Source organism: Populus euphratica, unplaced genomic scaffold (assembly GCF_000495115.2).
Source record: "Populus euphratica unplaced genomic scaffold, PopEup_1.0 scaffold111.1, whole genome shotgun sequence".
In the NCBI taxonomy this organism is placed as follows: Eukaryota; Viridiplantae; Streptophyta; class Magnoliopsida; order Malpighiales; family Salicaceae; genus Populus; species Populus euphratica.
The window spans coordinates 297,859-309,809 of record NW_011499877.1 but is presented as its reverse complement, the minus strand read 5'-3'; the positions used below and the strand labels follow the sequence as shown (position 1 = coordinate 309,809).

General features: G+C 33.8%; 1 protein-coding gene across 1 annotated transcript in view; it reads right to left on the bottom strand.

Moving 5' to 3' along the window:
* Nucleotides 1-1,327: 1,327 nt before the first annotated feature.
* Nucleotides 1,328-11,951, bottom strand: part of ATM (Serine/Threonine-kinase ATM-like protein) — a 56,293-nt gene continuing 45,669 nt past the window's right edge. Inside the window, exons 60-80 of the mRNA XM_011030259.1 lie at nucleotides 11,825-11,908; nucleotides 11,078-11,161; nucleotides 10,727-10,807; nucleotides 10,468-10,557; nucleotides 10,316-10,378; nucleotides 9,889-10,029; nucleotides 9,724-9,780; nucleotides 9,512-9,571; nucleotides 9,226-9,320; nucleotides 8,984-9,092; nucleotides 7,753-7,842; nucleotides 6,645-6,724; nucleotides 6,475-6,553; nucleotides 4,666-4,712; nucleotides 4,481-4,580; nucleotides 4,029-4,160; nucleotides 3,792-3,926; nucleotides 3,642-3,707; nucleotides 2,651-2,794; nucleotides 1,803-1,987; nucleotides 1,328-1,660 (exon numbers count right to left, since the gene is read on the bottom strand). Of these exons, the coding sequence (XP_011028561.1) occupies nucleotides 1,910-1,987; nucleotides 2,651-2,794; nucleotides 3,642-3,707; nucleotides 3,792-3,926; nucleotides 4,029-4,160; nucleotides 4,481-4,580; nucleotides 4,666-4,712; nucleotides 6,475-6,553; nucleotides 6,645-6,724; nucleotides 7,753-7,842; nucleotides 8,984-9,092; nucleotides 9,226-9,320; nucleotides 9,512-9,571; nucleotides 9,724-9,780; nucleotides 9,889-10,029; nucleotides 10,316-10,378; nucleotides 10,468-10,557; nucleotides 10,727-10,807; nucleotides 11,078-11,161; nucleotides 11,825-11,908 (1,815 nt within the window). The 3' untranslated portion in view covers nucleotides 1,328-1,660; nucleotides 1,803-1,909. The remainder of the gene's footprint in view (nucleotides 1,661-1,802; nucleotides 1,988-2,650; nucleotides 2,795-3,641; nucleotides 3,708-3,791; nucleotides 3,927-4,028; nucleotides 4,161-4,480; nucleotides 4,581-4,665; nucleotides 4,713-6,474; nucleotides 6,554-6,644; nucleotides 6,725-7,752; nucleotides 7,843-8,983; nucleotides 9,093-9,225; nucleotides 9,321-9,511; nucleotides 9,572-9,723; nucleotides 9,781-9,888; nucleotides 10,030-10,315; nucleotides 10,379-10,467; nucleotides 10,558-10,726; nucleotides 10,808-11,077; nucleotides 11,162-11,824; nucleotides 11,909-11,951) is intronic.

Sequence of the window (11,951 nt, the reverse complement as noted above, 5' to 3'; positions counted from 1 at the left end):
TTTCTTAAATTATGTTTATCATTTTTTTTTAATATTAAGATGATTGAAAATTTAGTTTTGTAATTTAAAAAAAATTAATTACTTCAGTGTTTCTCTATATGTTTTTTTATTTTTTTATAATTTTCTCCAAAAAAATTTTATTTTATTTTTTAAGGTTATAATATGTGAGGGAAGCACTGTAGTTTTTCTTGTAAATTACTTTGAATTGTTACAGTGTTTTTTATATATAATTTTTTTTATTTTTTCTAAAATTATTTTTTTAATAATTATAATTACAAGTAAGTCTAAATCATGTAGGGATTACATTATAACTTTACTCGTTTTTTTCTATTTTTTTGTGTGTTTTTTAATATATTTTTTAAAATTATTTTTATCAATGTTATTACCTAATTAAAATTTAACTTTGTACAAATCATTTTGTTCAATTTTTAATTTAATTACTAACATAACTCTTTTTTTATCATAAAATATTAACTGTATTATTAATTTTTATTAGTTACCTAGCGTTTATAATTATAATATCATTACTTACATTAACATGCAGCAGCGCACGGGATGGCAGATGCCATCCTGTAATCATGACAGGACGTAGTAAATGGTGTGTGAGGAAACCTGCTAGCTCCCAACGTATGCGAAAAATACTGCCTGCCCATCTGAGGAGCGGTTTGTGATCAGATCAAAGGACCACTGCCACTTGTTTTCATGGTCCTTATTTAATCTACCTACCTCCGTACCTCCCTCTTGGCTCACCCATAAAGTCTCGTGCATATTGACTCGCTTACCAGCTGCTCGCCTCATTCTTTTTTTTAAAACATTTGCTTTCGAATTTAGATCAAGATATATATATATATATATATATAGTTGTGTTTGTCTTTACTAACCAATCACTTCTACGAACTATCAATTTGTTATTAGGGTAATGTGATAAAGGAGCGTACCACCTTTGGATTTTTGGGTCATCACCAATGTATCTTTGCGATCTCTATAATTTATGTGCTTAAATAAACTAAATCTAATAACGTACATTGGAAGAAGAAGATAATTCATCGGAAAGATTTCTAAGCATGCGACTACAGAATATTTCACTATCTGATTAAAGATGCGTATTACTGAAAGAACAATGAACTGTGTCTGTCCGCCTGCCTTCGCCTCCAAGGTAGCTTCACTTGTATGGTCCATCTTGCATTGAATTGTCAACTGCCTTGAGTTGATGAAACTTGTCCTCGAACGGTTGTACTATCATAATATTAGTTGCAGACCCACCATTATATAATATTAGTTGGCATTGCACGACTCCCTTGCACCTTACTTCGGGGCGAGGGTAAGATTTTCCATCAAAAAAGATACTTCCATCTTCATCTCCATTTTTCTACAACTACGTGTGAGTGATGAGCACCCCAAAAGCTATGATTACATGGTAAAAATATCCATATCCATGATCTTTACATTTTAGCTAAAATAACTATTTTTACTAACTGACTAAAAAAATATTGTTACATTCATGCTCTCTAAAATATATAGTCATGAATATTTTATTATCATCTTTTGTTATTCAAATTATATCTTCACTTCGCTTGGTGCTCGTCTCCGGCCTAGGAGATGTGCATCTACAATAGGCATTCATTGAGCCAAAGCACTTCAAAACCAAAGAGATGGGTAACTATTTTTTCATCAACATAACCCGGATGAAGAAAACAAGAAAAACCCAGATCAGATCATTGGAAAAAAAACAATCTTTAACACTAAAACCAACGCAAAACACAATCTGATCGACAGAACAGAAAGAGGGATGATTAGATAACCTGTTGGGGATGAGAAGACGACTCTGAATTCCATGGAAAATGAAGGGTCTTTCGAGGTGGGGGTCTAATGTATTCACAGGTAGCAGTTGCAGAGATTAATTTTATATTTACATCCAAGCTCCCCATCCAGCAAACATTTGACATAAACGCTCAGGATCAATAGCATCTTGTATAAGTTGTTGAACCTATTAACGGGAAAAGGAAAAAGGTTGTAACAAACTAATACTGCACAAACAGAGTGAAAATGAGTGTTAAATTGGGCCCCAATGGTCAGGGTTAAACCTAAAAAACTTTCTAGGATCTGCATGTGTCCTAAAATAGCAAAAATAAATGGGAGCAAGATACGATTTGTTAGCTGCACTAAACTCTGCGTTCTGAAACCATTCAATACATACGTACTGACAGGCATTCCAATTGCATAATAATCTGCCAACCTTGAATCTGATCCACAATTTAAACGTCTGCTTTGGAAGATCACCTGATTCCTAATCCCATCAAATAACTATGTGCCATACTAATAAAGCAATGAATAAAAATGAAATCACAACACAAGGTCATTCCTGATCCCATCGCCACTACGAAACATTATAAAGCAACTACTTAATTAGAAGGTACAACACAAGAATTAGATGGTTAACACACACAGATCTCCATAACAAGAATTAGATGGCTAACACACACAGATCTCCATAACTTGTTTGCTGATACCAATTTTTATTTGAAATATACCAGATACCAAATCCAAACTCATCCCTTGGGAGGAAAAAGGAAACTTCATGCCTGGCATTTCTTTGTATGTGAAGAATGTGAACATTCAAGTGGAAGTACTAGTGATGCTGGAAGATTACCTGTCCATGTACACTTCTTAATTCACCTTCTTCATATCCATCAAGTTTTTGCCTTACACGCATCAGTGCACGAGCAGCATCCTTGTTACCTTCATGTTGATCTTGTGAGTCTTCCAAGCTAGTCTCCAAATCATCATCTGCTTCCTACCAATAACAGAAGGGAAAGCAGGGAAAAAAATAATAAATAGATAAACATGAGCAAGAACATGGACAACAAGGAGACACTGCATATATTTTCACTATGCAGGGAAAGCAGGGAAAACAAATAATAAATAGATAAACATGAGCAAGAATATGGACAACATCGAGACACTACATACATTTTCACTATGCCCAATTTGAAACAAACAAGGAAAGACTCAGAAGCTACATGAATGAATGACTATCAAGAGACATTCAAACCCCCAATGCACGCTAATATGAAGCTAACACTGAATATTAAAAGACAAGTTCAAATGCCATAACTTAGTAATACATATTGACACAAGCATATACTGATATCATAATGTACGGATCAATTGCCAAAGACGACTAGAATGTTCCAGGTCAAAGAGCAGTTGTCTATTCACCAGGTCAAAGCAGTAACTATATGCCTTCCATACTATGATGGTGTGTAAATCACATGCTTATATTGTAGAGGTAGTGCTTGAACTAAGTATGCTGAACTCATTTTGACAAATCATAAGGTTAACTCATTGATGAAAACATTTCTTTCTCTTCTTTTCATTTTAACCTAAAACAAATATGACAACACTAACAAAGACCACCCTTGAGATTTGGCAAAATATGCAAGCACTGTGAATCTTTCCAGGAACCTCCTACATATTGAATATCTGCAAGGGTTTCTGCATAGCTATAGTTAGGGGTTAAAAACCAAAGGAAGATTTCTGTAAAGGCCAGATGACCCAAACAACATTAGTGCATATTTTGCTCTCACGAGACCAAACAGTATGTGGTTATGGATGGAGAAGCATTTGACACTCAGAAATACCTTTTGACGCTGCAAAGCCTTGAGAGGGGATAAAGCCCATTTATACAGTGGGTCATGGATAAAAACCTGCAGGGAATTTCCACAATATTATTAAGTAGACATAAAACAATAAACTTCAATCCTGAAAGTTACTTGTCAATGAAATCATACTTCAACAATGGTCAGCAACGCTTCTTTATTTGTTCGCATAACAGAAAGAGTCTCCTCGCAACATCTTCTAAAAACCCCTTCCACTCCAGTAACACCCATACCATCAACAATGTCTCTTGTCAGTCTGAATGGAACCTGAAATTTTATCCAAGAAGACAAACAAAACAAGGCCGTATTAAAGAGAAATTAATAAACAACTAAAGAGTGAAGAAAATCTCAGGATTGAAACAAACAAACCCTCTCTGGTGTCTTCAGCATCAAGCCTTGTTCAAAAGCAACACCAAGATCTATATGAACAACTTCTGCAGTAGCTTGATCAATTAGGATATTCATGGAATGTCTGTCTCCTAGGCCAACAATGTAACCCACCTGAAAATTATATCAAATTTAGCAACTATTGCAATAAAAATATCTTTGACATTGAAGTCACCTCTCTGAAAAGACCTAGCATGGCCATTCTTGAAAATAATTAACGAAATAAGCATTGAATCAATATTTCATTTGTTCTTCCCTTTGAAACAGGTACCATGATATATTTCATGTTATAGAATTCCAAGTGATTCCACTTAAAATAAATAGAAAAGGAGTCTGGGAGAGGAAGATGCATGCTGAATTGCACAAATAAGAAGTATGCTTTATTAAAGATAAGAACTTCTATCAATGTCACAGAAAAAATGGAATATACTGACCATTGAACTGGCAGCAACACTGCGTGTGTATGCAAGTCTCTTCTCAAACCAGTCAGCTGGTTGCAAAAACCTCTCCAAGAAAAAGTGATGCATGACAGGCCTGCATGAGGTATCTAACTGGTTTTGATCATGTGAGCTTCAATCTTTTGTAATTGAGTGTCTTTTATGACAAAAGGAGGACAAACCTGAAGTTCTGACAAACTTCACGGAATGCTTTGCACTTGTCCTTTTCCTGTTAAATTGTCACAATGACTTCCAAATTCTCTCAAAGGTGGATGGAAAAGAATGCTTAGCAAAAATAAATGAACGATAAATTAACCTTCAGTCCTATATTTCAAATTAGAGCCCTAAACACTTTGTGAAGTTAACATAAGAAACGGAAAGATACTTGGTGGTTTGGAATCATGGAAAAAAAAAAAACCATTGGGGGTTCTTCAGAAACAAATTAATGCTCCACTTTTCTAGAAAACTGGACAGAAAAAAAAAATTAGATGCAATATTTTCAGTTTTTAAAATTTATAATGAGTTACAAAAACACATTTTAGAAGTTTTCCATATTTTTTCTTTATACATAGAAGCATTTTTTAGCAATTTTAAATATTAATATTTTTTTTATATATTTTTGTATTTAGTCAGTGTCATAAATTTAGTTTTTACTATAAATCTAGTATATATTTTTTTGGAGGTACCAATATAACTTTTTCATAATAATTTTTAATTTATATGAAATAAAATTAATATTCTACAATTAGATTATAAAAATACAAAATATCAAGATCACTATTATAAATTGTGGTTTTTATTTTTTTATAAAAAAATTGTAATTTTGATATATTTCTTTTCTTTTTTTTTGGTGAAAAAAACTGTCTTCATTTTCAACAAATACAACAAATAAACATTTCTAATTTTTCATAGGAAAAAGAAACCTACAAAAGGAAAAGAAAACTAAAATAAAAGAGTAAAATAGTTTGATCTGTCATGTTTAGAATTTATAAATCTTGTGTTTGCTCAGCAATACCACAAGCGCAATTTACCACAGCCTTTTCCTTTCCCTAAAAATTCTGTTTGGTTTTGGAGAATAGTGTGGGTTTACAAGGTATGCCAGAGAAAAATCTGAACTAATTACACAGCCAATCTTATAAAACAGTTCAACTGATTTTAAAATCTTTATATTTCAGGGAAAAAATTGTGCAATGATTGATCAACCCATCTTCTAATAGAAATTTCTACAGGTTTTATCCAATAGCACATTGCATCCAGGAGAGAGATCCCCATTTCAAACGACCAAACCACATTTTCACCCAAAATCAAAATTTGGGAATTCAAGGAGCAGCAACATATTTCCAATACAGAAACTAAATCTGATCTTCTGAACCATTATATAGAAAGAAGCATCTTCCAGTCTATAATGGTTCTCAATTAGTGAAAATGCAGTCAAAAGCCACAAGATGGGATCAAGTCCAACAAGTTGTACTATCACAGCAGGATCTTGCTCAAGCATTAAAGCTAAGAAGAGCACATAATAGACAGCCTAATCTGCTTTAAGGATAGATTTAACCAAACATCTGAACTGGTACACTCCCAAACAAGTAACATAAATCCTTTCTTATTTGACCAAGGACCTCCATGTCAAAGGATTTGTCCATGACTTCAGGAATAATTCCCCCTAGGCTTTTTTTATTTAATTCAGCAGTCCTCCCATGTTGGTAAACAGTATATAAATTACTCTATCAAATATGGAAATAAAAACAAATTAGTAAGCATGCAGAAACAGTGTACTGAGTCAGTGAATTTGTACGTGAGAACACATTGACCATATATAACTGTCACTTTATCCCTATATTACCCAGTACATCCTATAGCCAACTTTGAGAATTTGAATCAATTAAATAAATGATATCTATAATGTTTATAACATACCTCAAACTCAGACATTAAAGAGACATAGGCAACAGTAAAATTACTTTAGAAATCAAAATAGAAACGGTACTTGCATTTGACATATGCTCTCGGCATTTGAGAAATGACCAGTCTCCCACTCCATAGCGACCATGAGCACCACCATTTCTCGCACTGAAAAGTAAGATGAGAAGATGATATCATTCAAGCATTTTACCAAACCAGCTTTCCTGTTATAACCTTGCACCATTGTGATTTAACTAACCTTCCTATGAGATATTCTCCAAGGGGAAAAGTGCCATTAACCCATTCAAGAACACCAGCACTTGGTGTGAAAGGAACAACCTATCCATCAATAGCAATGTACTTGTTACAATCAGCATTGACACTGAATTTGGATAGAAATCATTTTTTTTTGTTCTATGCTTAGAGGTGAGTAATTAAAGATTGTTGACATTCTCTGGGTTAATAAAATTCTCACCAAATTAACCACCTGATCTTAATTCATCTAAACACGTCACTACAGCATTGCAGACCCACAAAACTCAAAACTGTACTCACTGCTGACATCACTAAGAACACGCACGTGTTGGCAACAACAGTCTTTAAACAAAATTGAATTCCAGATTAAGGAGCAATTTGACATGTCTACACCCACACAATGAAATCTTTGAACTAAATTAGAGAAATAAAACCATCAATTGACTCAGCCAGTTTAAACTCTATCCAAAAAGCAATAAATTAGACTCCCAGGACAAACCCAAAAAGACCTGATTCCATCCATGAAGAAAGGTAAACTGTAATGATCCACATTGACAGCAAACTATTTAATATTATGAAATGGAACTTGATAGATGGGATAAGAAGAAGGCCCTATCTTGATACAAGTAGAGGTGAAGATGGAGAGTTAGTTATGAGGCCGTTTCTGTTTGCAAAACTATTACAATGATCATGGTCAAGTCTGGAATAATAACATACAAATTACTTCTCATTATACAAACAGTACCAGCAAACACTTCAGCAGTTAAATAAAAAGCATAAAGTTAAAGTGGTGCAAACATCATTTGCATAATGATATAATATCATTTGGGAAAAAATGAACACATAGGATAGTACAGAAAAATAAGCATAAATCATATTATAAAATCATTTTGAAAAACAACATGCATATGATACTGCAGCAAAAGAAGCATCACTCATTAAACAGTTGATACATACATGCTAAGGGGTCACCAGTCAAACATACTCAATCCAAGACAAAAGAAACTAAAACCTAATAGATACACGATACAAACCTAATGGCAGATTCACTTTTCAATGATAGAAATGTCAAAATGACCATCAAAATCAGACAACATTTTGAAAGTAGGTACCTTGTATGTCCGCACACTTAATCGTCTTTTCCATGTATCCCTGTTATTTTGTAGAAAAGTGTTAACCAGACCAAAAAATTGTTCCATGACCTGCAAAGCATTTACCAGATCTATCAACATCATAAAAGATATGGAGTATGAACTTGTGCAACATATTAAAAAAAGGCATCAATTAAAAAAAATTATAAAAAAAGAGACGAGCACTACTATGCCTAACAAGCCAAGTCAGCATGCCAGGCCAATTTAGAAAGGGCCTGCAAACTCGTCTGCCCCAACCTTTAAAAAAAATAAAAATAAAGTTAGACAATGCATCGTCTGTTTTTCATTAGAAAATCAAGGTTGATGGTTTTTTTACCCATAAACTCATTTTTCAATCAATTTTTGACACACAACAGCTTGAAAACGCACTACACACCCGGATAAATCTATCAAAGGCCTTGAAAAACAAACAAACACACAAACCCAAAACATAAAATTTTACTGAGCTTGGATCTGTATTTTTAAGCAATTTAAAAGTAAAAACAATACCTAAATAGAATTCCCCTCACCAAATGAAATCTGTTGACATCAAGACTGACCATTTTAGTAGCCGAAATCAGTGTAAATGCTGATTTTCTCCCTATTACTGAAATCTAGGGACTCTCTCAAACCATGGACTTAAAAATTTAAAAAAAAATGATTTTGGACTAAAATTGACTTTGTTTTGAAATTTTAAAAATTGGAGAGTATTTATAATTTGAAAAACACGATGATTACGATAAACATTGTTTTCAAAGTTAAAAAAAGTCATCCATTTCCTCTGCCTTTTCCACTTTGGTCCCCTTTCTTTTAATCTTATCATTTCCTAACAAATTAACCTAAATTGGCCTCCAATTTGGTCTTACAAAGGTGAAATCAGTGAAGAAAAAAAGGAAAAAAAATGCAAATAGTGAGTCCATAATGTTTTGTGAGTGGATTCAAGGTGAATTTCCCACATGTTTTAAAGTTTCGTTAATATGTCTACAAGTGCCCGTGTTAATTTATCAATATCCAGCACTGAAGGAATTTGACTAGGCATAGGAGAAAACTGTCAATATATGCACAACAGGCATTCTCATCAGTAAACTTAGCAGGAATTAGAAGAACATATGTTTATGACCCATTTGCTTCATAAAAGAAAGACTGGAAATTTTAAATGCTTTCCTGAAACTAATAACAGGGAAGTAAAGAAGAAACCACATGTGATTCTTACAGCATCTTGTCTTAGGTCATCATTTCCAGATTTAGCCAGCTGCCGGTACTTTTGACCATCAGAACCAAGGCATTCAACCACTTTTGGGGCATTTATACCATTCATTATCCTGTATATTGAACTAAATTGCATTAGAATGAAGCATCAATAGTGGCCTTTTTTCTTTATCAGTTCAAGCATGGCCAATTGTGGAAATAAGTGAAAAATAAAAAAGTGCTACAACTTTCATCTGGCTGACATACCTAACCGAATCAGCTAATCCCTTGAAGTGTGGGAAGGAACCTTCATGATAATGACAATTACGGTCAACTGGGAAGGTAGCAGTCACAACAGGTACCTGCAGATCCAACAAAGAGCAAAAGCTTCAGGGAACCAAGATAAGAGGAAGTGAATAATTAACATCCATGAGTGAACAAGATACAAGAGACATGCCAGTTTTTCTAAAAATATATTATGTTGTCAGAACAAGTTCAAAGCTTTTAAAATAAGAAAGTAAATCAGATGACTATGCTAAGATGGTGAACTTACAAGTTCCAGCTGACGAACACTGCGGATTTCCCTTGGAAGTGAAACCTTTTTGTTGGTATCCTGCAAGAAACATAAACAAGTAAAAAAGGTCATGGATTGTTAAAACTGTTACCAGTCACCCATCCCCTCTTCAAGTGTGCAATTAAACCTTGAAGGATCTTACACATCTTAAGAAAGGTAGAAGTTTAGCCGGAAGAAACTGGTTCACAAACCTCTTTCTTTGTTTCCAGCTCAGCTAATTTGATATAGATCTCAACCATTTGTTTCATCTACATTAGTAACAAATGCAAAAAAAATTCCATGAAAACCTTAACAGCACAAAGAACATTATAAAGATTATGAAATGAAGAGAATTGAAGATCAATGTTGGAAACTACTTGTCTAATAATGGGCCCATGATATGAGGCCAATTCTTCTAGAAGCCTTTTTGCTGCAGTTATTTTATCCACATCCACCACAAATGAGTTTCTACTACGCTGTTTGTCCTTGATACGGTCACCATTTGCCAAAGCTAGAAGCTAGCACCAAAAGAGAGAGATAAGTATGATATGTAGAATGAACTTCAACCAAGTACATCCGCAGACAACCAGTCTACATCAGTGCATCAGAAGAGGTATTGCAAAAGAACTTTCATCACATGTTCTGCTATGACATTGAAATGACTAGAAGTGTTCTACATTTCACTTGGTTGCATGTTCACAAGCAAGTTAAATTTTTCATGCATTCAATTTTGCACCACAGAAAAATCTTCCATGCAATTTAATTTTGCTAAATTAGGTCAGCTGAAAAATGGATCTTAGATACCTGAAAAATGGTATGGTATGGATGGTCTATAGCCATTTTCTTCACAAGAGTAGCCAAAGCAAACTGTATAATCCCAACGCAGATGTTAAAACAAAATCACACCTTAGCAAGATAAACGAGAGAAAGAAATAAACATGCAAGACAGCCAAGACCTGAAAATTACGAGGTCCCAAACTGTCCTTCGAGCTTCCCATTCTTGAAGCAATTTGATAAACTAATGGTACAAATTTATAGGATTGAGCCTGCAACCAAAGTTGGAGGAACACAACAAAATCAAGAGAATCAAATACCGGAAGAAATAAAAAATAGAAAATTTAAAAGTCACAGATGTTTTATTTGGCACATATCATGAAAATATTTTATTTGATTCTAAGATAGCAAATAAAATTTAGTGCCCCCATCAATTGTTACCTCATCAATTGTGTCAAGCATGCTATTTATAACATTTTGTCTCGAAGAAAGACTGAACCACAGGGAAACAAGTCGAAACACCTGAAAGCATAACACACTTTTGATGATCACAAGATACTGGATTCCACAAATCATTTCAGCATAATATCCATTATTTACTATGTTAAAATATCTTGCTGATATATAACACATTGCAGAATGAAATACAAGATATTATGTACTTTATTCTACAACCCAATGAAAGCATTTCTATAATTTGTGCAAAAATAAGATTAAATAATGATTCCAGTTCACTCTCTATCCAGTTGTTTTTCCTCTGAAGAACAGAGGACCGGAATAAAAAGTGCATACCACTCTCACATCATATTTGTCACCTATCACCAGGCAACGCTTGTATCCTTCCAGAGCTAGGCTGAGAAAATTGTCCCTGTCATCCTGAGGAGTTGAAGCAAGCAATTAAACAAACAGTAAGGCTACACAAACAGAAAAATAGTCCAAAAAATCTTACTAACACAATAACATTCAATGCGATGATTTTATAATAAATTATAAAACACCATTCATCACCGACCACATCAGTTAACAAAAATTTTATATATTGACTTTTCTTGCTGTAGAAAATTCTCCATAAACAATTTAAGTTGGATTTGTTATGTATAACAGACAGTACGCTTCAGCGATGCCAATGACAATCAGAAGAGAAATGATTGATTCAACGAAGTAAAACACTAATTACCAAAGTACCTCACTAAACTCCATGCATGTTCTGACTATGACAAATCATTCCGCGGTATATCTACCAGTTCTTATATTTCAATGTTTAATAACAAGTACAATGGTTTACAGGAACAATAAATAGAAGTCTTGTGTCACAACATGTAGTCTCTTCACAATACATGAAATCTGACTCAGATAAGTCATTCAACAGTATATCTAACGACTCAGATTTCAATGGCTAATAGCAAATATAATGGTTCATATGGATTGGAAAGTCAGAGCTCTTCAGGATCATAACATGCAGTCTCCTCACATTACATAACAAGATAGTCTCATGTTATGCTTCAGTTCCTAAAATGGAGTGTGAGTGCACGATAGTACCTTCAATTTTTCAGCCTCTTCCTTGTCCATTGCAAGTTGCCTTTGCAACTCAAGTATTTTTACAGAATAGTCATTCTTCTCCCCCTAAAATACCATAAATCAGAGCTTTATTACTAGGCTAAAAAAA